The sequence below is a fragment of the Peromyscus californicus genome, unplaced genomic scaffold, assembly GCF_007827085.1.
Source record: "Peromyscus californicus insignis strain IS unplaced genomic scaffold, ASM782708v3 Scaffold_6__1_contigs__length_162567912, whole genome shotgun sequence".
Lineage (NCBI taxonomy): Eukaryota > Metazoa > Chordata > Mammalia > Rodentia > Cricetidae > Peromyscus > Peromyscus californicus.
The window spans coordinates 158,884,924-158,911,103 of record NW_026294584.1 but is presented as its reverse complement, the minus strand read 5'-3'; the positions used below and the strand labels follow the sequence as shown (position 1 = coordinate 158,911,103).

The window sequence follows — 26,180 nt, the reverse complement described above, 5'->3', positions numbered from 1 at the left end:
GGAGCCGGGGTGGTTTTCAGCACAGCTCTTGTTTGTGCAATATTACTTCACACTATGTCTATGAGGAAGAGCTCCTCATGTCCAGATATCAGACAGGAGATTCTGTTCACAGCCTTGGAAGTAAAGACATCATTCAACATTTCAAAAAATAAATAAATAAGAAAAATAGTAGCAGTACACTCTATAATGAAGACTTAAAAAAAAAGTGCTTCATGTAAAGTCTGTCCAAAAAAAATTGTAAACTAGAAGGTGAAATCTGCTTGTGTCCTGAAACTACCAGGTGCTGTTTATGGAGACAGACTCTTTCCTAAGCCCCTTTATCATTACTCATTTTTTCAGTTAATGACCAAAGTCATTGTTTTATTCTGACATTTGTATTACATACATTGTGGTGTGTTGCTCATAGTTCCCCTCCACATACAACACTGTCTTGTCCCTGCTCTCCCCTCAACAGTCCTCTCTTCTAAGTAGTCCCCTTCCACTTTTATGGATGCATGTACATACACATAAAAGTGTGGATTCTACATGTGAGAGAAAAGGATATGTGTTGTTCTCCCTCCACCCACCTCATAGTATCCAGGGAAGAATGTAGTGATACTTATTTAGTAGTAAATTAAGATGTGACCTGACCAAGCTTAAGTGAAGATATTGCTATAAACCATATTTTTACCATAAAATCTTTAATCTTATTTATAGGCTGAGAAGCTTAATTTCCTTTTGAAGTAATTCTTGGTCCAAAAGATGGGGCTTGGACTCAAGTTCCTGATGTCATTCTGGGCCTTGGTGTCCTTGAAGGTTACCTGGGCTCAGTTCTCTTAGGGACCATGGGAAATCATCAGACTATCTGGTGCCTAGTACCTGTGTGTCTCCTAGATAGCAAAAGCAGGGCGGCCTCACTTGCAGTTGGCTGGTCATCCTTGGAGCAGGCACGCTGGTTTGCTCCTCAGAGCTGTCAGTATATTGGGACACACTGATGCTTCAGTCCCCCAATCTCCTTGCAGTTGGACAATCAGAGGTCGCCTTGAGGTGGTCTTCTGGTGTCCACTTGCTGTGGGATAATCCTTTTATACACTGTGAAGATGTGTTACTCTCATTGGTTTACTAAAGAGCTAGCTGGCCAATAGCTAGGCAGGAAGAAATCAGACAGGAGAGCCAGACTGAGAGAACACTGGGAAGAAGGGCGACATCGCCAGCCAGATGCAGAGGAAGCAGGACGTGTAGAAAATGAGATAACAAGCCATGAGCCGTGTGGTAGCACATAAATTAAGAAATATGAGTTAATTTAAAAAACAAGAGTTAGCTAGTAAGAAGCCTGAGCTATTGGCCGAGCATTTATAATTAATAAAGTTTCTGTGTGGTTATTTGAGAACTGGTTGATGGGAAAGAAAAGAGGCACCCACCGTGGGTTGTGTTTCTTATAGTTTCTTATTAACTTCATATGCGTGTGTGAGTGAGTGTGTGTGTGTGTGTGTGTGTGTGTGTGTGTATGGGCTGCTGTTAGCAAAATGTAGACTAGAATTAAGTTTTGATATATAAAGAAAAGAAACAAACCATGGAAAATAGAAAAGAGACGCAGAGTTCTGTGCTATAGACCATCCTTGCTTTGTGCTGGAATCATCACAGGAACTGTTCCCATTGGACTTAGATTAGTCTCAGAATCTCGAGGAAACATGGATTGAAGGAGATGAACTTGCTGTACTGAGAAAAGGTACCCAGCCACATGGCAGGGCGTAGATAAGAAGTATAGGTTAATTTAAAATGTAAGAAGCTAGTAACAAGCCTGAGTTATTGGTCCAGCATTTATAATTAATAAGTTTCTGTGTAGTTATTTGGGAACTGGCTGGCAGGAAAGAAAAGTCTGCCTACATCCACTTCTCAGGCCATTGCCAGAGTTAGAAATGATAGGATTTAAATCAGTGTCTACTGATAAATTATACACTTTACATGTGGATTAGAATGAGAAATTTAGGTGTACTTTAAAGAATTTTTTTTATTCTTTGCAATTTCATACATGTATAAAGTGTATCTGAATCATGCGCCCAATTCCTGCTGCCCTCTGTCCCTATATGTCCCTCTCCCACCTTCATGTCTTCCGTTCTACGTTACAACCTAAACCCCTGTGTCTCTTGTGACCAGCAGCATTCCTGTTTGGTCTGTTCTGGAGAAGACTCTCCCTCTCCGTCCTCCAGCCAGTTGTGTGCCTGGTGAACACACTGCCCTTAAGGCCAGTTCTTCTAAGTGCCCTGTGCATTTGCTGAAACTGTTCAGCTTTCCTGGCAGGGTACAGTGCCTGAGTATTATAAAATGAACAACGGAAGTGAGAGTTAAGTTTGTTACATTTAATTTTTCTTTTCTTTCTGCTATAACACCAGGGCCAGTGTCCTTATTATCCTTGTGGAGTAACAGAATCAACACTGCCAATTCCAGAAAGCACCAGGAGTTTGCTGGACGTCTGAACTCTGTCAATAACAGAGCTGAGTTATATCAACACCTTAAGGAGGAAAATGGGTTTGTGTAATTTCCTGTAGAAACTGATTTGTTGATTGTTAGTCCCGAAATGAAAACTGCTTGCTTGTGGTCAGCAGTTTTTTTTTTTTTAAACTGCTATTATGAGCTAATCCCTTCTGCCTCTAAGGAGAAAGTGATTAACCTGTCAGACCTTTGGTGCTCATAAAAGGTCCAGTTTATTGATTGTAATTATGAAACTGTCTGTTGCTTATAGCACTGTTTTCAGGGGGAAAATCACATGCTGAATCTAATGTTAAGTGTTAGAGTAAATTTCAGACATGATTATTTTAATCAGTTTAAGGAGAAATACTCCTACAGTATATTGTTAAAGTAATTTCTTGTGTAGATATCTTTGACTAAATGGAGGAGACTTCCCTTTTCTTTGCTTGGAGAATGGAGGGTGGTGGTGTGGGGAGGACTCTTAGGGAAGTCCCCTGATCTTCACAGGCTCTGCTCTCTCTCATGTGCACAGTGAGGAGGTCGGACTGACTGGAGGACCCCGAACTTCAATCCCTTTCTTAAAGTGCTCACATTCTCCTGTTGTTAATAGGTTAGATTTTAGTTCCAATGGGTAAAAGTAGGTAAAAATACGGATTTCTAGTAAATGTTTTAACTTACCATCTCATTTTCCCCCTTCTAAACTTTTCAGGATGGAGACAACAGAAAATGGAAAAGCCAGCCGTCAGTGAAGAGTGACTTGAGAAACTAAGTTTGGTATATTGCAAAAATATTTTGGGCAGAATTTGATATAAGTACTTTTACAGCAAGATTGTATAGCTATGTTGCCTGGACTGGTTTTTACATTTTTAAAGAATTTCAACAAATTATCTTTTTTGTACTAATTCTAAGATTGGCAGAGTCAAAATATATACATTTGAGATTTGTCCTCCCAAATCACAGTTTATTTTATGGTAAAAGGTGTTCCCTCTGGAAATGTTTTTTAAAAAAATTCATAGGCTTCTCTTTGCCAAATAAAACTATTAAAATGTATGAAATGCAAAGTATTGGAGTGTTGCTTTAGAAAAAAAAGATATATTACTCTCAGTTCTAACAGGAATTTATAAAACTCGATCAGAATTTAGGGGAGATTTGTAGTGTTTAACATGAGATCTTAACTGTCTGCATTATGTACAGCTAGCCCTTCTCCAAGGCAGACTACTGGGTAGGTTTCATTTTTAATGCTTTGCCTTTATGTGCACATGAGTTTGTCTGCTACCCATTTAAGCCAGAATTTTCAAGTAGTCAGTGTGACTTTATATTATCAGTTTGACATAATACATTTTTTTTTCTGTTAATTTTTTGTTTCATTTTGTTTTTCAAGACAGGGTTACCCAAGTGACAGATCTAGGCTTCAGCATGCAGACACAATCCAGAATCACTTTTTAGTTGAAACAATTTGTATTTGTTGAAAGACAAACTGTACCTTGCCTAAATCATATCTCTGAAGATTCTGTAATGCATCCAGATATAACACTCAGTTTAGATGTTTATTGCAAACAGACCCTCCTCCCCAAGTTCAAAATGAGTATCAGTTTCCATTCAGGTCGTCTTCAGTTTGGAAGTTCTGGGGAATTGCCACAGAGTGAGCCACATGCCAGATGTGGTGCTAAGTACATATTTCATTTTGTCTTTACAATCAGTGCATTGAGATAATCAAGAAAAGGGAAAGTAATAGAGCTAGGTTTTGAGCCTCAAATTTTCACTATTGATAATGAATTTTTTTTAAAGGATTTTTAGTGTGTATGAGTGTTTGCCTTATATATGTATGTGCAGTGTGTGCATGCTTGGTGCCCGTGGAGGCCAAAAGGAATATCAGGTGCCCTGGAACTAGAATTACAGATGGTGTGAACTGTTACGCCGTGCCAGGAACCAAACCCTGGTCCTCTGCAAGAGCAGCCAGTATTTTTAACTGCTGAGCCATCTCTCCAGCCCTTTGTTTTGTTTTTAAAAGATTTTAAATAGTATTTTCTGTTTGACAGCTTCACACGTATACTGTGTCTTTTGATCATATCAGCTTCCTGCCCCTCTTTCTAACCTTACTGCTCCTCTTTTCTTTCTTATAACCCTTTGAGTCTAGTTAGTGTTCCCTGCAGATACATAGCTGTGCAACCATTGATGAGAGCTTGGGCAGAGGTTACAGCCCTGAGGAAAAATGATTCCTTCCTCCCCTAGCAGATGTCAAGTGCTGGTACCTCCTCAATCAAGTAGGGATGTCACCTCAAGCCCAACCCTATCCATGCTGGAACATTAACTGACCTGATCTTGTGTGAGTGTGCAGGGTGGTGGGGGTGGTACCATAGCTGCTGGGAGTTCATGAGTACAATGACCATAACCGAAGACCATTCACCAGATTCCTCCCTACGCTCTAGCTCTTACATCCCTCTTCCATGCAATCCCCAGAGTATTGGCAGTGGTTGATACAGATGACCCATTTAGGGCTGAGCACCCGACAGTCACTTATTCCCAGGACTTGGACAGTTATGAGTCTGCATCGACTGCTGCCCAATTCCAAAAGAAGCTGCTTTGACCAAGAATCTTAGGCACTGGTTTTCCCAGAACATTGATGCTGTAGAAGCTCTCCCCTGAGGGGAGTGGGGATCTATGAGTAAGCAGTTGTTAATAGCGTGAGAGGAATGGATTTAGGAAACACTGAAGGATTGCAGGCTTGTCAGACCCTCTTCCTTTAATGAATTCTACAGTACTGCTTATTTGATGGCCTTGTAATCTTTGTACACTCTTGAAGTAAATTCATAAGCTGGGTGAGGTATGATTCTGTAGCAAATAATCTGGAAGTTGATAATATTCTTCTTTTGGCATCTGGCAAGCTGTTGGGGTGAGTAAGGAAAACAAAGACTTGACTATTTCATGCTCATTTTGTTTGGCTCCATTGAAGTTACATTAGCCCTTCGCTCCCTTGGAGCATCTTTGAGAATTTTGAAGTAGTCTCCTGCTTTCCGTCTTACATCCTATAATTCAGGTAAGGTTTGCAGAGCTTGCTGCTGCAATTCTTGCAGTAGTGCAGAAATGTAACACGAATCTTAAATGTTCTTATTAATAAGAACAAACCCAAAGCCAGGTATTGGGGTGAACGCTGGAAGATCAGAGCAGCAGAACAAACCACAGCCACCTCACCTTGCCAATTCCTCAGGTGATCCTGTTTCCTCAGACTGGAGGCCTCTGAGTCCTCATCCAGAATGGCTCTCAGCTGAACTGCTACTCAAAAGCCTAAAAGCGCCGGGCAGTGGTGGCGCACGCCTTTAATCCCAGCACTCGGGAGGCAGAGCCAGGCGGATCTCTGTGAGTTCGAGGCCAGCCTGGGCTACCAAGTGAGTCCCAGGAAAGGCGCAAAGCTACACAGAGAAACCCTGTCTCGAAAAACCAAAAGAAAAAAAAAACACCTAAAAGCTTAACCCGCGTTAGTTCCTGGTTTTCACGCCTTATATACCTTTCTGCTTTCTGCCATCACTTCCTGGGATTAAAGGCGTGAGTCACCATGCCTGGCTGTTTCCAGTGTGGCTTTGAACTCACAGAGATCCAGATGGATCTCTGCCTCCCAAGTGATAGGATTAAAGGTGTGAGTGCCACCATTTTCTGGCCTCTATGTCTGTCTAGTGGCTGTTCTGTTCTCTGAACCCAAATAAGTTTATTAGGGTGCACAGTATTTTGGGGAACACAGTATCACCACACAACAGTATTCCATAGGCAGCAGAGTGACCTAGTGAAGCAATGGCTGGCATGCCACCTCAGCCAGCACTGGGATGGCCTCACGGTCCCTAGAGAAAGATTCAGGTGGAAGTGTTCTGCCAGTCTTTGTACCAAAGACACTCTGGAACACCAGGAGCCTTGGCAGTTGCGCTGAGTGGTTTCAGGTAGTCTGCGGGCCTCGTCTTTGAACTCTCTCCAGCCCTAGCAATGAAGATAACACCACCAGCACAACCAGGTGGGTGGTGCACGCCTTTGATCCCAGCACTCAAGAGACAGAGGCAGGCTATCTCTGAGTTTGAGGCTGGCCTGGACTACAAAGCAAGTTCAGGATAGTCAGGGCTACGTAATAAGACCCTGTCTCAAAAAACAACAACCAAAAACAAACCAGCACAGCTGGGGCTTCTGCTTAATCAGCAGTCCTTTATCTGTGCTCCTGCAGATGATGTTCTGTGTTCCATACTTCCTGTACCACCAAAGACGGAGGGGAGTGTCCTTAAGTAGTGGAAACTAAGGTTCAGACTAGGTGGCTAACATGCCTAGAGGGACAAAAGAGGGCTTGATTTAAGTCCAAAATCCAGGTGTTTTTTATTTCAAACTGAAAGGTGGGATGCTACGCTGGGAAAGTGGCAGATTTTGGAGTAAAAGATACATAACCAATCTGCTAGACTGGTTAGATTTTACATTAACTGACAAGAGCCCCAGTTTCTTCAAGTAAAAAAGGGAATGAACTTACCTTGCAATGATGTTTCCATATTAATTGATATACTTCATGAGTTTCTTGGCAAGAGATCATCACTCCACCAAGCTTATCTGTTCTTTCCTCTTCCCTCCGGCCTTCCCTTCTCCTTGCTTCCTCACCCTCTTTCCGGTCTTTCTCTTCACCTACTGGAGTCATTGCCTCTCTCCACCCATCTTCACATCATAGTGGAGTCTTCCTTCCATTCCCTCCTCTGCTTGTCCTTTACTCTCCCTCTCACACCCAGACCAACATGAGTCCACTCTCAGATGAAGTACTGCTTAGTGGCTCTGGGTACCTCCTGCACTGCTTCTGGCCTTGTTCTGACCCATGGGTCGGGCTGTGCCTCAGCTGGAGTCATTGAAGAGAAGCAACTAGAATGCTAGCTCTCACAGATCCTTAGTTACTATGGAGATATGCTGTAATGCCAAGCCCCAAATCATAGGGAAGATAAAAATTGTCCTAGGAAAGGGAAGTAGTGAGAAATATATTCAGTTTTTATGCATTCTTATAGGACTGCCATTCCTTTTTTTCTTTTCTTTCAAGACAGGGTCTCCCTTTACAGCATAGGCTGACCTCAAATTCATGGCAATCCTGCCTCAGCCTCCTGAGTGTGAGGTTTCACTTGCAAGATTTTCACATATATTCATTTTGTAAAATGCTATGAGGATTTTTAAAACCCAGGATCGGCTTACCTCTCCAGCCTCATTTCCTGTCACTCCCCAACTGTCCCTGTGTATTAGCAATAGGAGGCTGCAGTGGCTCCCAACACACCTCGCTTAGTCCACCTTTGGGCTCAGTGGTTTTTGACTTCTTCAGTATCTAGAAACCTGCCTTTTAAAAATAATAATAACAACAACAAATCCAGCATTGATACTAACTCAGCTTTTGCCAACATCTTCCCAAATAATGTTCAAACTGAATATGGCCTCCACAGCATGCAAGTGTTCCCACTGAGTCCACTGTACTGTATTACTTATACTTTTTAGTTTGTATTTCTGTGTACCTTGCTGGTGTATTAACTGTGAACTCTATCAGAGGCTTCTTCATATTAACTCCTAGACCAGAAACCCGGTAAGCAGATGATACATTCTTCTGAAAGAGACACTAAATGCGGAAATGCAGAAAGAAGAGAAGGGCTCGGCACTGATGTATGTGGAAGTACTTTATAAATTGTGGGCTGCTGTTTGGGGGCAATTGGCTGATTCTGCAGTTCTGCAAATACATTGAAATTATTTTAGAAGCTAAAGGCAGCTTTCTTTTTTAAAATTGTAGGTTGAAAAAAAAACAGCAGATGACAGTTATCTCTATTTAAAAGTTACTTAAGAAGGGCAAGGGAAATGGCTGCAGTATCACAAGAACCTGGGTGTGATCCCCAGCACCCACATAAAAGCTGGGCGTGGCAGTGAGTACCTGCAGTTCCCACACAGGAGCCAGAGATGGGAGGGCCTCAAGGACTGGCTGGCCAGCCCCTCCAGCTGAAACGGTAATAAACTCCAGGTTCAGTAAGAAATGTCTCAAAAAATAATGTGGGAGCCAGGAATGATGGCACATGTCTTCAGTCCCAGTACTGGGCAGACAGTTCAAGGACAGGCGAACCGACACAGAGAACGCTGCCTTAAAAAATTAGGAATAAAAATGATGAGGGAAGCTGGGTGGTGATGGCGCATGCCTTTGGTCTCAGCACTTGGGAGGCAGAGGCAGGTGGATCTCTGAGTTTCAGGATGGGCTCCAAAGCTACACAAAGAAACACTGTCTTAAAAAAGAAAAAGAAAAAAAAAAAAGATAGGATAGAGGATGACACCCAAAGTCAACTTCTGGCCCCTCATACATACATGGAGTTGAGCACACATGAAAGTAGGAGGGACTTGTGGTAAAGATGCGGTTCAGTGAGAGAAGAGAATTGGGAGGGATTGTGATCATAGTACATTATATAGGCATGGAGTAGTGAACACATTTAAGAACAAGGCTATAAAAGAAGAAATGGAAGAAAAACCTGTATGACCTAGGATCATGCAAACAATTCTTAGGATGTAAGAATTGCATAGTGACTAGAATGGTTACTTCCAGCTGGCAGTATTGGGTGCTGGCAGGAAAACTGGGGCATTCATGCACAGTTAATGAGGTTGCCAAAGGGCTCAGCTACTGTGAAAAAGAGAAGAGAATCAAACTGATCATCAAAGGAATGAAGCCTTCATTTGATTTCTGAATTTTCTGGCTTAAGAATTAGCAAAAGAAAGGTGGTCCTGTCACTGTCAACAGTTACTGGGAGCCCTTTGTATGTACTATAACTGCTCAAGCATAAGAACCATCCTGTTTCTATACAGTCAGGGCAGACAGAAGCAGGAACAAAGCAGCCTTACCAATACAGTGAGCCAGGAATGTGGGACAGGCTTGTAGCCCAGCGTTTGGTAGGCTAAGGCAGGAAGATGGTGAGTTGGAAGCTAGCCTGGACTAAAGAACAAGTCCCTTCTGTTTTTCTTATTTTGAATTCTTATTTGAATTCTTAAAATATCCACTTTAACATTTGCTATTTATTCATTTAAATTGTGCTAAAAAACAAAAACAAAAAACCAGCTAGGACCTCCCATTTGATTGACAAGCCCTCTGCTGAGCCACAGCCCGCCCCCCTTCATTTGCTTCCTTTGTTGTTTGTTTTTGTTTTTTGAGATAAGGTTTATTCAAACTCAGGCTCCTGATCTTTTCTGCCACCCCCAAGTGCTAGAATTGCAGAACTATACTGCCATGCCTGGCTTCTTGCTTTCTTTTAACAGGAAATCCCTCCTTTTAAGCTGATTTTTTTCAGGTATTCTGTTCCAGCAATAGAGACATGACCAATACACAGCTGTTATCTTGATAGATACTATTTCTTCCTTATTCCTTTACGTCATTACCTTGTTCTGGAATAATCATTAGACCTCACTGTTTGGTGTTTGTGCACGAGCCCTGGCTCACATGTGAAGTCAGAGGACAACTTGTGGGGGTCAGTTCTTTCCTTCCACTGTGTGGGTTCCAGGATTGAACTCAGGTCGTCAGGCTTGGCCTCGTCTGAGCCATCCTGCTGACTCTAAATCTCACTCTTTCAACTTTTGTTTCATATTTTCATCTCTATTTAGGATATGTTCAGAATTCCTTTGTGTCTGTCTTCCCATTTGCAAATCCTTTCTTCAGGTATAGACATTTCTTTCTTCTGTGACCACTCCTGTCTACTCACACTTTTATTTTTGACTTCTAAACATTCTGTTTGGTTACTTTAAAACACGTTGCTGGGTGGTTTTATTTATTGCACATGCCATAAATCCCAGCACTCTAGAAGCAGAAGCAGGCGGATTCATGAGTTCAAGGCCAGCCTGGTCTACAGAGTGAGTTATAGGACAGCCACGGCTACACAAAGAAACCCTGTCTTGAAAAATAAAAATAAAAATAAAAAAATAAATGTTTTGTTATTTAGGATGCCTTGTTCTTTGCCTTCAGTATCTTACTTTTAAGGATGTTGTGCCCCCAAACAAGGAATTGGACAGAGGGACAAGCAAAGTGAGAGAATTTTGTGGTAATTTTTAGGATTACATTAAAATAAGTAAATAAATAAAATGAAAAATACATTAAAACATCAGGAGGGTAATACATTTAAGAAAGAAAATGTCAAAGCATTTATCTACAGTTCCCTAACTTGGGTGGGGAGAAACTTGTTTGGCAGAGTGTTAATGGGCTGGCAGGAAGTGTTTTGTTTGTATTCAAATAAGCTTGGAAACTCTGGCTGAGGTTAACATAGGCAGGACTTTTAAAGGACCATGTAACATTTAAACATGTAAACATGGGTTTACAAATGAGAATAGGCCCTTGAGCTCCTAACTTCGCGCGCGCGCGCGCGCAGCACACACACACACACACACACACACACACACACACACACACACACATACTCACACTCCACTGTCATTTCTGATGATGACTGCTATCCCAAGCCAACTGGAAGTGGGTAGAGAGCCTGGTTGAAAGGTTTACAACAAGCCCCCACGGTCAGGCGTGTCTGCCTATGCCTGGCGGATACTTCCGCCTGGCTAGGTCCAGGTCCAGATAGCCATTTCCGGGTCAGGGCATCTCGCGGGACCAAGATCCATGACGTCCCACTAGCCACGTAAGCGCGCAACGTGGCCATGTGATCTACGCGCTTGCGTGTAGTAGTGACGCTGATCTGTCCACGCCCAGCCTTTAAAATCAGGCGCCATGTTCCCGGTTCCTTCTTCCTCTCCACACACGTGTTTCCCACAGGCCTGCTCACTCTCTGTCCCTTTAATAAAACTCTTGTTAGCGGATTCTGTCGTGTTTCGTGGCATTTCCTTGCAGGGTAAGCACACAACGCAGTCGAAAAACTAACATTTTTGGTGCCGAAACCGAGCGGGCGCTTCCGGGCGCCCGGCGCCTGGCGCCTGGAAACCCGTAAGCCGGGGACTGCAACACTCTGCTCCGTACGCGACAGACCGCTCTCCATTTCGCCTGACCGCAAAAATTCCATGCAACACCGCTTTCTCCGATTGGTGAGTCCCCCCATTTTCGGCCAGCGTAAACGGTTTCCTGAATCTGTGAGACCGACCGTTGATCGTCCGGCGCCTCACCAGTATTCTTGAGACCGGGGGAACCCCCGACCACGGTCTTCACTGGCTACGGTCGGCCCCTATCGCAGGCCTCAGATTTACACCCTCTCCCACGTCTGCAGCCTGAGATATTTCTCGCGTTGGGACCACCGCCGTTGGGTGCGTCCTGGGGGCCACGTGGGGCCGACGCGTTCATCCGACTTGACGAAGCGGCAGACGCTGTCCGGGTTCCCGGGGAATCCTTTCCTCACGTGGCGAGGGCCCCTGTTTCTGTGGCTGACGAGCTAAGGAACAGCTTGTGCCCGGTATCCGTCCTTGGCCTTGGGGACGCCTGGGGCCTTGGCTCCGGATCACGTTTGTTTTTTTTTCTTTTTTATTTTTTTCTGCCTCTCCGCTGCAGACATGGGAAACAAGGCTTCCAACCCTGTTAGTCCTTCCTCTCCGTTAGGCTGTCTTGTTGAAGCTTTAAAACCTCTCAGTTTAATGCCTTACATAAAGATTCCTAAGTTAACTCGTTTATGTTCAAAAAAATGGCCAAAATATTCTTTAGAAAACAACAAAAAATGGCCGCCGAGCGGCTCCTTAGATCCGATATTTTACGGGAGTTATCTAATTTCTGTCAGCGCTCAGGCAGATGGAAAGAGTTGCCCTACGTTATAGCATTTTTCTTTCTCAGTGCTAAACTGTCTCTTCTGGATTCCTTCTCTCCTGCTCATATGCTCCTGGCTATGCCTGAACCGGAGGATTCTCTGACTCCGGAATCTCTGACTCTAGATCCTGCTAACGAACCTCCACCTATTCGACCTCCAGCTCCAACTCCTAGAACAACTGTTCCTTCCGCTCCCCTTCCGGATTCTTCTTCTAAAGCTGTTCCTTCCTCGGCAGCGGCCGGTTCCAAAGGCCCTGCCCTAGCTCCAAACTTCACTCCTCCTACCACCCGCTCTCGGGCTGCTAAACTGCCGGATACCAGCCATCCAAAACCTTCCACTGTTCTCCCTTTGCGAGAGGTGGCTGGTGTGGATGGACTGATTAAAGTTCATGTTCCATTCTCTCTAGCAGAACTCTCTCAGATAGAAAGTAAGCTGGGTTCTTATACTTCTAATTCTGCTGCCTTTATTAAACAGTTTCAATATATAACTCAATCTTATAGTCTCACCTTTCATGATATATTCATGATACTTTCTAATAACTTACTTCCTGAGGAGCGCAGGCGGGTTTGGGAGCAGGCTAGGATTCATGCAGACGAAATTCATCAAACTAACCTCTCACACCCGCCAGGAGCTGAGGCGGTTCCTGACCGAGAGCCACACTGGGATTATAACACCCAGGGTGGCTGTCTAGCCAGAGATAGGTTTATTACCTGTCTCCTGACAGGTCTCCGTAAGGCTGCCCTAAAACCAGTAAACTATGAGAAACTAAAAATGGTTATTCAAGATAAAGACGAAAATCCATCTCATTTTCTAGAGCGGCTCACCAAGGCTCTACTTCAGTTCACTAGCTTAGACCCAGAGAGCCCTGAGGGCAGGCAGCTGCTAATGACCCACTTTGTCTCACAGAGCTTCCCTGACATTAGGGATAAACTTAAACGTTTGGAGAATGGCCCTCTAACTCCACAGGCAGATATGCTGGCGATAGCATTTAAGGTGTACCATGGGAGAGATGAAAAAGCCCATAAAAGGAGCTGCCAGATGCTGGCAAGCACTGTCCGACCGGCTCCCCGAAAGCCGTCTGGTCCCTGTTTCAAGTGTGGGAGAGAAGGCCATTGGGCCCGGGCTTGCACCGCCGGCCCACGAAGGGCACCAACAAAGCCTTGTCCAAACTGTTACCAAAAGGGTCACTGGTCAGCTGACTGTCCTAACGTCCCAAGTGACGTAGGAACGCCAGATGAAGACCACCCTTCAGCTGACTTTGTAGGCTTGGCTTACAGCGAGGACTGACGCTGCCCGGTTTCCGCCCCGGCCACTCCCATCTCACACAGGGAACCTAGGGTAACTATAAAGGTCAATGGGCGCCCCATCTCGTTCCTTTTGGACACCGGAGCTACCTACTCTGTCCTGAGAGAGTTTTGGAGGCCCACCTCTCCTGCTCGTCTCCCTATTGTCGGGGTTGGGGGACAGCCTTATCTACCTCATCAGACACCACCACTCAATTGCATTTTCAGAGGCATCCCTCTCACACACACGTTCTTAGTGGTGCCAAGCTGCCCTGTACCTTTAATGGGGAGGGATCTTCTAGCTAAGGTAGGAGCGTCCATTTCTTTCGCTCCACACATTCGCTCCATCCCAGACGCGCCAGCAGCTCCTTTACTTTTACTTCTAGCCATTCACTCTTCTGACTCTAACAATTCTTTTCCCCTACCAGCCTCTCAGGTAGACCCAAAAGTCTGGGATACCCAGAACCCTTCTATTGCTAGACACCATCAGCCTGTTATTATCCAGCTACAAGATCCTGCAAGGTATATCACCCAAGCTCAGTATCCTCTCTCACTCCAGAGCCTGAGAGGACTTAAGCCTATCATTTCTGACCTTCTCAGGAAAAAGCTGCTTCGCCTAACCTCTTCACCTTTTAACACTCCCATTCTTGCAGTTAAAAAGTCTAATGGAACCTACCGCCTGGTTCAAGACCTCCGGCTCATTAACTCTGCAGTGGTCCCTCTCCATCCTGTAGTGCCTAACCCTTATACTCTCCTGTCCACTATCCCTTCAGGAACCTCTCACTTCTCAGTTCTAGATCTCAAAGACGCCTTCTTTTCTATCCCTCTCAGTCCTCAGTCTCAAAATATCTTTGCTTTTACCTGGACTGACCCTGACACCCACCGGTCCACACAGCTGACCTGGACTGTTCTGCCACAGGGATTCAGAGACAGTCCACACCTGTTTGGTCAGGCTCTGGCCTCTGACCTGCTTTCTCTGTCTCTCCCTGGCTCTAAACTAATACAGTATGTAGATGATATTTTACTCTGTAGCCCATCCTTACAGGTTAGCCAAACTAACACCTCTGCTCTCCTAAATTTCTTATCCAGCCGGGGTTACAGGGTATCTCCTTCTAAAGTTCAGCTGTCAACTCCCCAGGTCACCTATTTAGGCCTATCCATTACTCCAACTCACAAGGCTATTACTGTAGACAGAAAGCGTCTAATCCAGTCCCTCACAGTCCCTTCTACTAAACAGGAGATTCTGTCTTTCCTAGGAATAGCGGGTTTTGTACGGTCCTGGGTTCCATCTTTTTCTCTCCTTGCTCGCCCCTTATACGAGGCAGCTCAGGGCTCACCGCACGAGCCCCTCCTTCATCCTGTCACTAAACCTTTCCAAAGGCTCCAGCAGGCTCTTCTTCAGGCCCCAGCGCTCCACCTCCCAGACTTAACCCGTCCCTTTTCCCTCTATGTAGCAGAGAAAGAGGGATTTGCCCTGGGAACTCTAGGACATCAGCTGGGACCTTCCTTTGCACCTGTAGCCTATCTGTCAAAGAAGCTAGACCTTACCAGTCAGGGCTGGGCACCTTGCATCCGTGCCTTAGCAGCTGCAGAGCTCCTTATTCGGGAATCAAAGAAGTTAAGTTTTGGGTCATCTATTACTGTTTTCTCTCATCATAATCTGTCCCATCTTTTAACTTATAAAGGCTTACAAACTTTACCTCCTTCCCGAGTTCTTTCTCTCCAGGTGGCATTACTAGAGGATGCGACGCTTACTTTCCGGACCTGTCCACCTCTCAATATTTCAAGCCTCCTTCCTCAACCTAACGCTGACTATTCTCCTTCTCATTCCTGCACTGAAACTTTAGAAGAGCTGCTACCTCACCCTTCACACATACAGGAGGGCACATTGCCTCAGGCTACTTATACTTGGTACACAGATGGCAGCTCCTTCTTATATGAAGGGACCCGTAAAGCGGGTTATGCCATAGTGTCAGATACTGAGATAGTAGAGGCACAGGCATTACCCACACACACCACCAACCAACAGGCTGAGCTGATAGCTCTCACTCGTGCCTTCCAATTGGCACAGGGACAATCTTTAAATGTTTACACAGACTCCAAATATGCTTTTCATATTCTCCTGTCCCACGCTGCTATTTGGAGGGAGCGTGGCCTTCTCACAACAAAAGGGGGATCCATATCTAACTCAGGCCAAATAATGGCCATGCTGGAGGCTTCCCACCTCCCCAGAGCTATAGGAATTGTCCACTGCCGGTCTCATCAGACGGATAGCTCCATCATCTCTAGGGGAAACAACCGGGCTGACCAGGCAGCCAGGACAGCGGCCCTCCAGGGCCAAGTCTCACCTCACCCACCACAGGGAATCCATACAGTACAGCCTACACCCTCACAGGGAACTCCAGACACTAGACAAATTCTGTCCTATCTACACCAGCTCTTTCATCCTAATAATCTTGCTCTGTCTCAATTCGTAAAAGCTCACCTGCAGCCCACCTCTGAGGATTTACAGTTCTTAAGAACTATTACTGCTTCTTGTGAGATCTGCCAAAAAACAGATCCCAATACCAAGTACAGGAGTCAGCCTTTTCCCACCCACCAGGCTAGAGGTTCCCTTCCGGGGAGTGACTGGCAGCTCGATTTTACCCATATGCCCACCGTCAGGAAAGTTAAGTATCTCCTCGTGATGGTGGACTCATTTTCAAATTGGGTGGAGGCATATCCGGTTTCTAATAAGCGGGCTCAGACAGTTGCAGACCTCCTTCTCCGAGAAATTATTCCTCGGTTTGGAGTCCCTGCTTCTCTCCAGTCTGACAATGGCCCAGAATTTACTTCTCAGATTTCTCAGACACTAGCTAAGGCGTTAAATATTCCCTGGAATTTCCATATCCCATACTGTCCTCAATCCTCAGGTAAGGTGGAGCGTACCAACCGGTCTTTAAAAACTATTCTTACTAAGATGTCACAGGAACTTCATCTCGACTGGGTAAGATTATTGCCTTTAGCTCTCCTCAGGCTCAGGGCTCTTCCTAAAAAGCCTCTTTCAATTTCTCCGTTTGAACTAATGTATGGAAGGCCAGTTCTAACACCAGGTCTTTTATCCAAACCTCCAACTATTCCAGATAGCCTGTTAACTCCTCTTTTATGTCACCTAAGGTCTATTCTATGGAGCTACGCAGACTGTTCATTACCTCAGCCGTGTGACAATAATTGTCCACCTCCAATACAGATTGGGGATCAGGTCCTTCTTTTCCCTCCAGGCCAGCGCCCTTTACCCCTTTCCCCTAAGTGGCAGGGACCCTTCAAGGTAATTCTTGTGACTCCTACAGCTGCTAAACTCGAAGGCTTTCCTCACTGGGTCCACCTGTCTCATCTAAAACCTTTTATCTCACCTCCATCCCAGAAAAATCTCTCTTCATATACAGTCAAACAAACAGGGCCTCTCACTCTCAAGCTCCAGAGGACACCAGGATCCACTGCCTTGTCACCAATTCCAGAGAAATAAGGTATCACCCCTTCATTTCCCAACCAGGGCCACACAGAGCCGGAGGCAAAAAGGACCATCAAAAATATCCAGGCGGTAAGGAATAACGTAATGCAATAATCTATCATTGTTCAATATTCAGCACCTGATCACCTGCGTTTCCTAAATGCTAACCTAATAAGGGAAACAGGTGCCTTAAATAAACTACCTCTAATAAGGCTTGTCTCAGATACAGATCAAGCAGAGTACTAAGTCCAGATCTACCTCAGGTAAATATCACATGTCTCTATCTGGACAGGCCAGATCTACCTCAGACAAATGCCAACTCCAAAATAAAATAATAATGATTCTTTCTCTCTAAGCCTTTTCTATGTCAACAGTATCTTGTCAAACAGAAGGTTCCCAGCCACAGCACGGATGGACAGCCACAGAACGAGGGGACGGCAGAACTTCATTCCAGGACCTGCCCACCACCATCCCAGGACTTCACAAGATACCCTCTCATCCCCCTGCTCCCCAAGAGCCAACCAACGCCCACTATTCAGCTGGAAGCAGTCTTTGAGAGAAACGTCGCCCCCATACCCAGCCAACCACAATTTTTTCTTTTTTAAAAAGAAAGAGTCAGGAATGAAAGGTTTACAACAAGCCCCCACGGTCAGGCGTGTCTGCCTATGCCTGGCGGATACTTCCGCCTGGCTAGGTCCAGGTCCAGATAGCCATTTCCGGGTCAGGGCATCTCGCGGGACCAAGATCCATGACGTCCCACTAGCCACGTAAGCGCGCAACGTGGCCATGTGATCTACGCGCTTGCGTGTAGTAGTGACGCTGATCTGTCCACGCCCAGCCTTTAAAATCAGGCGCCATGTTCCCGGTTCCTTCTTCCTCTCCACACACGTGTTTCCCACAGGCCTGCTCACTCTCTGTCCCTTTAATAAAACTCTTGTTAGCGGATTCTGTCGTGTTTCGTGGCATTTCCTTGCAGGGTAAGCACACAACGCAGTCGAAAAACTAACACTGGTCACCTGACTATGACTCTTCCTTTTGCAGTTAGCTTTGATTATTCTCCTTTCCCAACTCAGTCCATATCTCCCTCCTTCCCTCCTCCTCCCTTCCTCTTGCCCTCCTGCCTCTCTCCTTTCCTTTTTTCCTTTCTTTTTCTTTCTTCTTTCCTTCCTTCTCTTTTTCCTTCCTTCTCTCTTTCCTTCTCCTTTCTCTTTCTTTTTCTTTCTTTTTCTTTCTTTCTTTCTTTCTTTCTTTCTTTCTTTCTTTCTTTCTTTCTTTCTTTCTTCCTTTCCTTCTTTCTTCTTCCTTTCCTTTCTTCTTTCCTTCTTTCTTCCTTTCTCTCCTTCCTTTCTTTTCTTTCTCTGTTCTACCCCCCAAGCCCACCCTCCTGCTTTTCTCCACACCTCTCCTTTGCTAAGGGTCAAATCCAGGGTACCCTACAAACTAAACAAAGGCCTACCCTAAACCACACCCCCAGCCATCCCTCCCATCCCTTATATCTGGGTCAGGCCTTCCTGTTTTCATAAGTAAGCCTTTTTCTTATCCATTTGACCTTATTGCTTAACAAATATACCAAAGAGGAGGAGGAACCACTGTTGTCCCCAATGGTTCAAGTTATAACACTTCAAAGAGATTGGCTTCAAGGTTGCCCTTACCCAATTTGAGCCTGCTGCTCTCTCGGGTGGAGATCAAGTCAAAAGTGCCTGGAATACGCAGGAGCCACTGTGGGCATGGTGCACCCAGAAGAGCTGTGACAAAAATATATTGAACAGTGATTACTACTGAAAAATATCTCACCTCATAGTCTGTTGACTAATCCTCTAACAGAGGCAGTTGGGGTGGCATTTGAGAATAAACTCTAAATTTTCGTTTCCATGCTTGCTAAATGAAACATGCATGCTGTAATAAATACCTTGGATTTTTAAAGTAAAAAAAAAAAAAAAAGGCTTGGGGCTGGAGAGATGGCGAGGTAGTTAAGAACATTGGTTGCTATTCCAAAGAACCCAGCACCCACGTGGCAGCTGACAACTATCTGTTCCTCCAGTCTTAGGGGACCAACACTCTCTTCTGGCCTCTGTGAGCACCAGACACACATGTGCTACACAGACATACATGCAGGCAAAACACCCTTACATATAAGAATTAGTAAATTAAAGAAGAAACAGCCCTATGACATATGGAAACTACTATTGTCATTTCAGTTAATTCTTTTGGTTACAATACAAAGAAACTGATTATATATATATATATATATATATATATATATATATATATATATATATTCAATAAATAGAAATTATTTAGGATATAATCAGGTCACACAGGGAAGAGGCCCACTTTCTGCTTTGACCGAATACAGAACCCTGAGCTTATTGCTTCCCTTCTAGGCATAAGACTGCATTTCTTAGGTGAGTACACTTGTTCTTTAAGGTGAAGTTAGTCCCTCTCTCCCTTTCTCCTTCCTCCTTCCCTCTCTCTCCTTCCTCCCTCCCTCCCTCTCTCATTCCTCCCTCTCTTCCTTCCTTCCTCTCTCCCTTTCTTTCTTCCTCCCTTCCTCCCTGCCTCACTCCCTCCCAGTCTCTCTTTGTAGTGCTGAGAAGCAAACCAAGGGCTTCATGTTCTAGTCCCCTACCTGCTCCATACAATTTTTGTGGAAATTGAATTTCGCTCTCTTTCCTTCCCTCTCTTTCTCTCTTCCTTTTCCTCCACACTGGGCATTGAACCTATGGCTACACACGTGCTAGGCAAGCTCTGTACCAGTCTAGCATAAAGCTACACTCCAATCCTCATTTTACTTTGAAACAGTCATGCTAAGCTGCGTAGGCTATCCTTGAACTCACTCTGTAGCCCAGATAGGCCTTGAATTTATGATTATCCTCCTGCCTCAACCTCCTGAGTACCTATGATTTCAGGCTAGTACAGCAGACCTTGCTGGGGATGAACTTGAAGCAGTGACCAAGCACAGGGGCCCAAACATTCATTTGTCTACTCACCTGCATCTTCCCTTTCACCAGGTATGCCCCTCTGTGGCACGATTACAGCCAAAGTTGATGATACAGACATAGGTTGTAGGGTGGGTGTGGCTCCAGTATGGCTGTTTGTCAGTCACTTGCAGATCCACCCTAAATAAGATCAGCACAGATAAACCCTGGATTCACAGTTCCCAGGGACCTGATGAAACAGTATTCATGCCCAGGGTCTCCTTGGGCCACAATTAGGGAAAGGAGCTTTGAGCAGAAATGGGTCCTTTCTTCAAAAGAGAGCTTTCAATCATGTACATCATCAAGGCACCACCTTCTGCTTCTAAAAGGATGTCTCTCATGACGCTCTCCATGCCTCATCCAGAGAGTAGACTATTATGAGACCTCCCAATGTTCTTAGGAAACCTCTATTTTAGTTACTGTTGGAACTCCTGGGTCAGTGAGCTATCTCTCTAGGAGTTGATCCATAGTTCAGGAGATGGACGGAGGGAATGGACTGCCTTGGTTTGCTCTCTGCCCTCCACAAGTGAGTCATGACACATACACCCACCTATGTCCCAATAAATAAATAAATGCAAAAAATATTAAGATTTTATTTTATGTGTATATGTGATGATTTGAAAAAAAAAATGGCCCTCAAAGGGAGTGGCAGTGTTAGGAAGAGTGGCCTTGTTAGGGTAGGTGTGGTCTTGTTGGAGGAAGTGTGTCACTGTAGAGGTGGGCTTTGAGGTCTCATATATGCTCAAGCCACACCCAGTGAGACAGACCACTGCCTGTTGCCTGTGAGTCAAGATATAAGGACTCTCAGCTCCAGCACCATGTCTGCCTACATGCTGCTGAAACTGTAAGCAAGCCACCCTAATTAAATGATTTCCTTTATAAGAGTTGCCATGGTCATGGTGTCTCTTACAGCAATAGAAACTCTTAACTAAGACAGTGTGGGTGTTTTATTTTGGCTATATGTATGTATATGTAATATGTTTGTTCAGAACCCACAGAGGCCAGAAGAGAGCATCAGATTCCCTGGAACTACTGTTAAAGAGGGTTGTGAGCCACCAAGTGGGTGGAGATTAAACCCAGGTCCTCTGCAAGAGCAACCAGTGCTCTTAACTACTGATCCATCTCTCCAGAAGAAACTTGCACTTCTATTGGAAGTAGACCAATAATGAGAACTGACATTTGCTGATGGATTTTCAGGTGTGATCTCACTTAATATTTACAACTGTCTATGAGGGACTGTCAGCACTTTTCCTTTACAGGTGAGAACAAAGAAGCTTAATGAGTAAGGCTTCCCCATGCTCAAAGAGCTCTGGACTGGAAATGCTGGAATTTGAATCCCTGTTGGTCTCACCTCAGAATTTGACTATTGATTGACTGATTGAGACAGGGTCTGGTGTAGCCCAGGCTGGCCTGAAACTCACTATGTAGCTGAGGATGACCTTGAGCTTCTGACCTTCTTGCTTCCCAAGCTGGGATTCCAGGCCTGAACCACAGTGTCTAGCTCCGAGTTAGATATTGAAGCTCTCCGCTGCTGTGCTCAACTCCCCCCCACTGTATGAGTTTTAGGTAATCATTGCAATTTTCCTGGGCTTTGGTTTTGTGAGAAAAGGAGAGACTAGGTTGGTTGATACCTACTGTAAGTACCCATTTGTTGATAATTTCCTCACACACCTTGTTTCTTTCATTGACTTGGATCTGCAGCATTCTCACCAGCTGAGTGTTAGGAACTGTGATGGGTCTTAGTAATGGGGAGTGTTAAAGAGTGCAAGCAGCTGGAGTCTGTGAGTCACGTCAGGGACTGTGGAAGATCTGCCTGACTTTGCTTATTTGCCACTCAAAACCACTCTCAGGATAGACTAAATTAAATGTCATATTTAGAGCTCTGGGAATTGGAGTGGGGTCTGGTGCATGCTGGGTAACACTCTACTATTGTGCTACATGCCCTTTTAAATTTCATCTTAAGACAGGGTCTCAGTAAGCTATCCACTTGAGACTTGAACTCCCAGGCAACTCTGAACCTTCAATCCTTCCTCAGTCTCCTGAGTAGCCGGGTTAACAGGCTGTGCCACTCAACTACCGGTTCTCAACCTGTTGGTCACAACCCCTGGGATAGAACAACCCTTTCACAGGTGTCTCATATCAGATATCCTATATATCAGATAGTTACATTATGATTCATAACAGTAGCAAAATTACAGTTATAAAGTAGCAACGAAATTAATTTTATGATTGGGGTCCCCCCCCCCCCACCAACATGAGGAACTGTATTAAAGGGTCGCAGCATTAGGAAGGCTGAGAAACACTGCACTAGACACAGCTTAGGCAGTTACTGACAAAATCCTTACAGACCTTAACTGTGAAGTTCAGAGTGTTGAGCCCGAGCAGCTCTGGATCCTGTCAAGTTCCTAGAGCCTTGATGGCCCCACTCTCAGCACATATCTCTAGGTTCCCTTCTATGCCCTCCATGCCCCTCATACACTCCGTTCCTGCTCCAGCCAACTTCCACCAGGATAAATGTGAGCATGCACCCAAGTAACTGACTCTCTTTTTGGTAAGATCTGTTAATCCCAGCACTCTGACTCACCTGGCCTTCAGAACCTGGATGTCAGCAGGCTGGCTTGGGCCCAGCTATGAAGTACAGGAATTGTGTCTTGGTGTTTTATCCTCCTGTGCATGATGACCTATTGGCCAAATGTAGTCAGGTTTCTCTCATCCCACCTGGCCCCGCACAGTCTGGACAAATCTCTCATCTGTGGTCCTGCAGCTGCTTATAAAATAATCAACCAGAGGCTTAATATTATTTATAACTGTTTTGGTCATTAACTCAGGCTTATTACTGACTAGCTCTTACACTTACATCAACCCGTAATTCTTATCTATGTTTAGCCACATGGCTTGGTACCTTTTCTCAGTTCTGCCTGGTCATCTTGCTTCCTTTGTGTCTGGCTGGTGACTCCTGACTCTGCCCTTCCTCTTTCCAGCATTCTCCTAGTCTGCTCACCCTGCCTATACCTCACTACTGGCCAATCAGCGTTGTATTAAACCAGTGTACAAGAGCATTATCCTACAGCATTCGGGGGGCCAGGCAGGACCCAAGAAACCTTCCGACTACAGCCAAAGGATCATCTGAAATCAGAACTGGAAGAAATTTAACTAATTGGAAGTTCAATTTCTGAATCCCAAATCTTTCCAGGACTGTCTAAGCCTTTCAGTCTATGCCTACCACATGTAGGAAACTCTGAGGCCTGGCCCACCGAGGGTGGCCATTGTGACTTCCTTCTAGTCTCCATCCATTTTGTGGATATCTTCATAGAAGGGGGTCCATGAGGCCTCCAGACACCCAAGACTTTCTGGAAATTGGGTCATCCCTATTATTGGCAACATCAGTCCTGTCTTTCAGGATGAGTAGGAAAAGCTGGTGGGGCAGCCGTAACAATAATAACGCCCATCTTGTTCAGTTTGCACCCTCTGTTGATCTGAGTCCTGCTGATGCTTTCACTTATTTAATTCTCACTATAGCCCATGAGATGTATTATAATGGAGGAATGGAGGAAGGTTTTCAGTATAGACAGCTTTAAACAGATCTGTCATAGACGGGAAAGGGTCTAGAAAACCACCAGCAGTGGGCAGCTCATCCCACCCATAGGCAAAGGGGCAAGCTGAGGAGATGGAATAACCAGAGCCCAGTAAACCTGATGGGAAGGTCCAAAGGCTGCAGTGAGGGGCAAGTGGCAGGTGGGGCAGATGCTCCCTCCTCCATCTCCTTCCCATTTTTTGTTGGCTTGTGGTCAAGTGGGCTCTTTGGGGGGGCCCATCACCTAGCTCCCAAACAAATCACACACTGGAGGCTTATTTTTTCTTCTAAATACCTGGCCATAGCTTGGCTTGTTTCTTGACAGCTTTTCTTAACTTCAAATTATCCCATATATCTTTTGCCTTTGAGCTTTTTCCTCTTCTTAATTATGTATATCTTACTTTCACTCTTACTCCATGGCTGGCTGGGTGGCTGGCCCCTAGCATCCTCTTCTCCTTGTTCTCTTGCTCCTTCTCCTCCCAGAGTTCTCCTTCTATTTATTCTCTTGGCCTGCCAGCCCCACCTATCCTTTCTCCTGCCTTGCTATTGGCTTCAGTTCTTTATTAGACCATCAGGTATTTTAGACAGCTTCACAGAGTTAAACAAATGCAACATAAAAGAATGCAACACATCTTTGCATTATTAAAACAAATGTTCCACAGCATAAACAAATGTAACACATCTTAAAATAATATTTCACAACTGTCTGGGTGGTAAAAGCTTGAAGTATTATCCCCACAGGGCTCAGCACAGTGTGTAAAAACAGAATAGCCAGCCCATGGAGACTAAGCATGGAGCTCCAGATCACCAGGAAGCAGCAGAAATGGAACAAGAGGCGATTGTCTAGAAACATGGACCTTGGTCAAGAGAAATAAAATATTTGGATAAGCTGTTCTCATATTGAAGGTATGAAGTTCTAATGGCAGATACTTATGGCTCATGACTTGACTTATAATCAGTATTGCTTGGTATAATTAGTGTCATTAACCATCACACTTACTGAGCACACTTTAAATGTTAACCTGACAGCAGTTCCCACAAAGAGCAAGTGTGAGGCTGGGCAGGAGGGAAGAGCCCCAAGACAAGCTAAGCACAAAGGAAGGAAAACACCACAGGTTTATGTAATTTAGTGGTAAAAATGTGCCAGATGTACTAAATAATGTATCAGGCTACCAAATAATGATTGAGGGACCAGCAGCCTGAGCTGCAGAGTGCTGTTGAGACTCACTGAGTGCCTCAACTCACAACCAAGCTGTGCACAAGGGCCTGGACAGTGCTCCTTCCTGCCACATCTTTATTGTCGCCTCCAAATTTTGCTAGTGGGAATAATGTTTATTTGTTACAAATATAGAGCGTAATCATCCTAATTAGACATTTTTTATAAATTAGTAATTTTTAGGCTTTTATTAATATCATTTATTGTAGCCTAGAGTAGCTTGTAATCTCAGCACTGAGACAGTGAAGGCAGTAGGTTTAGGTGGTCATAGTACATGGTGAATTCCAGGCTAGCCTGGGCTACATGAGATTGGGATGAGTTCCAGGACAGCCAGGGCTACACAGAGAAACCCTGTCTTGAAAGACCACAAAAACAAATAATAAACAAACAAACAAATAAATAAAAATAGCCATATAGCCTGGGAGATGGCTCAGTTGGTAAAGTGCTCTTATAAGCGTGAGGACCCGAGTTTGATTCCTAGAACCCACATAAAAACATCAGGCACTGGTGGTGCAGGGCTGTGATTCCAGTGCCAAGGAGGCAGAGCCAGGCAGGTCCTTAGGCTTGCTAGGCAGCTGGGCTAGCCTCATCAGCAAGTTCCAGACTGGCGAGAGACCTTGTCTCAAAAAAACATAGATGGCAACCAAAGAATGACACAAAGTCGGGCGGTGGTGGCGCACGCCTTTAATCCCAGCACTTGGGAGGCAGAGACAGGCGGATCTCTGTGAGTTCGAGGCCAGCTCGGGATACAAAGTAAGTTCCAGGAAAGGTGCAAAGCTATACAGAGAGACCCTGTCTCGAAAAACCAAAAAAAAAAAAAAAAAAGAATGACACAAGAGGTTGACTCTGGCCTACCCCCGCAAGGCCCCCCAAATGCACACACATATGCACCCGCACATGCAAATAGATGAGAATATAGATACACACGTGAAAAATGTGTTCTCTATTTTCTATGTTTTGCCAGCAGATCTGAAGTGCTCCTCTGTAACTGCATTTATACCCACTGTCTGTCCATCCTCTCTTCATCCTTCACACTCTTCCAGACTATGATAATTGTTGTTCTACTCTCCATGTCTATGACATCAGCCTTTGGCATCCACATATGAACACTGTGTTTTTTGGCCCTGACTTAGCTCACTTGATGTTAATGTCCTCCAGTTCCATCTTTGTCACTCTGAGTGACAGAATCACATTTTCTTGATAACTTGATATCATTTCATTGTCCACATATGCCACGTCTTCTCTGTTGACAGTCATCATGTTGATTCTGTCTTGACTGTTGTGTTTAGGGAGCAATAGCCATGGAAGCACAGATTTCTCTGACATTCTGTTTGTGTCTTCTTTGGATATATACCCACTGATAGGGTTGCAGGAGCATATGGGAGTTCTACTTTCTTGTGTTTTGTTTTGTGTGTTTTGAGGAGACGCCCACTAACAGTCTATGT

The 26,180-nt window shown here is 44.8% G+C and overlaps 1 protein-coding gene and 1 long non-coding RNA gene across 5 annotated transcripts in view; one reads left to right on the top strand and one right to left on the bottom strand.

Annotated features, from left to right (window-relative positions):
• The window catches only part of Ints13 (integrator complex subunit 13), a 51,246-nt gene extending 33,334 nt beyond the window's left edge, over positions 1-17,912 (top strand). For 2 of the 4 annotated variants that reach the window (XM_052720701.1, XM_052720700.1), the window contains exons 16-18: positions 2,373-2,508; positions 2,981-3,058; positions 3,158-17,912. In XM_052720701.1, the coding sequence (XP_052576661.1) occupies positions 2,373-2,508; positions 2,981-3,058; positions 3,158-3,197 (254 nt within the window). In that variant the 3' untranslated portion in view covers positions 3,198-17,912. The remainder of the gene's footprint in view (positions 1-2,372; positions 2,509-2,980; positions 3,059-3,157) is intronic. The other 2 variants (XM_052720703.1, XM_052720702.1) reach the window with 1 other exon arrangement.
• Positions 3,977-25,361, bottom strand: LOC128099056 (uncharacterized). The gene is made up of 4 exons (XR_008214414.1): positions 19,958-25,361; positions 18,620-18,712; positions 6,947-7,411; positions 3,977-5,333 (listed from the first exon to the last, which is right to left on the bottom strand). It is a non-coding gene; the product is annotated as an uncharacterized LOC128099056 (long non-coding RNA).
• Positions 25,362-26,180: the final 819 nt, after the last annotated feature.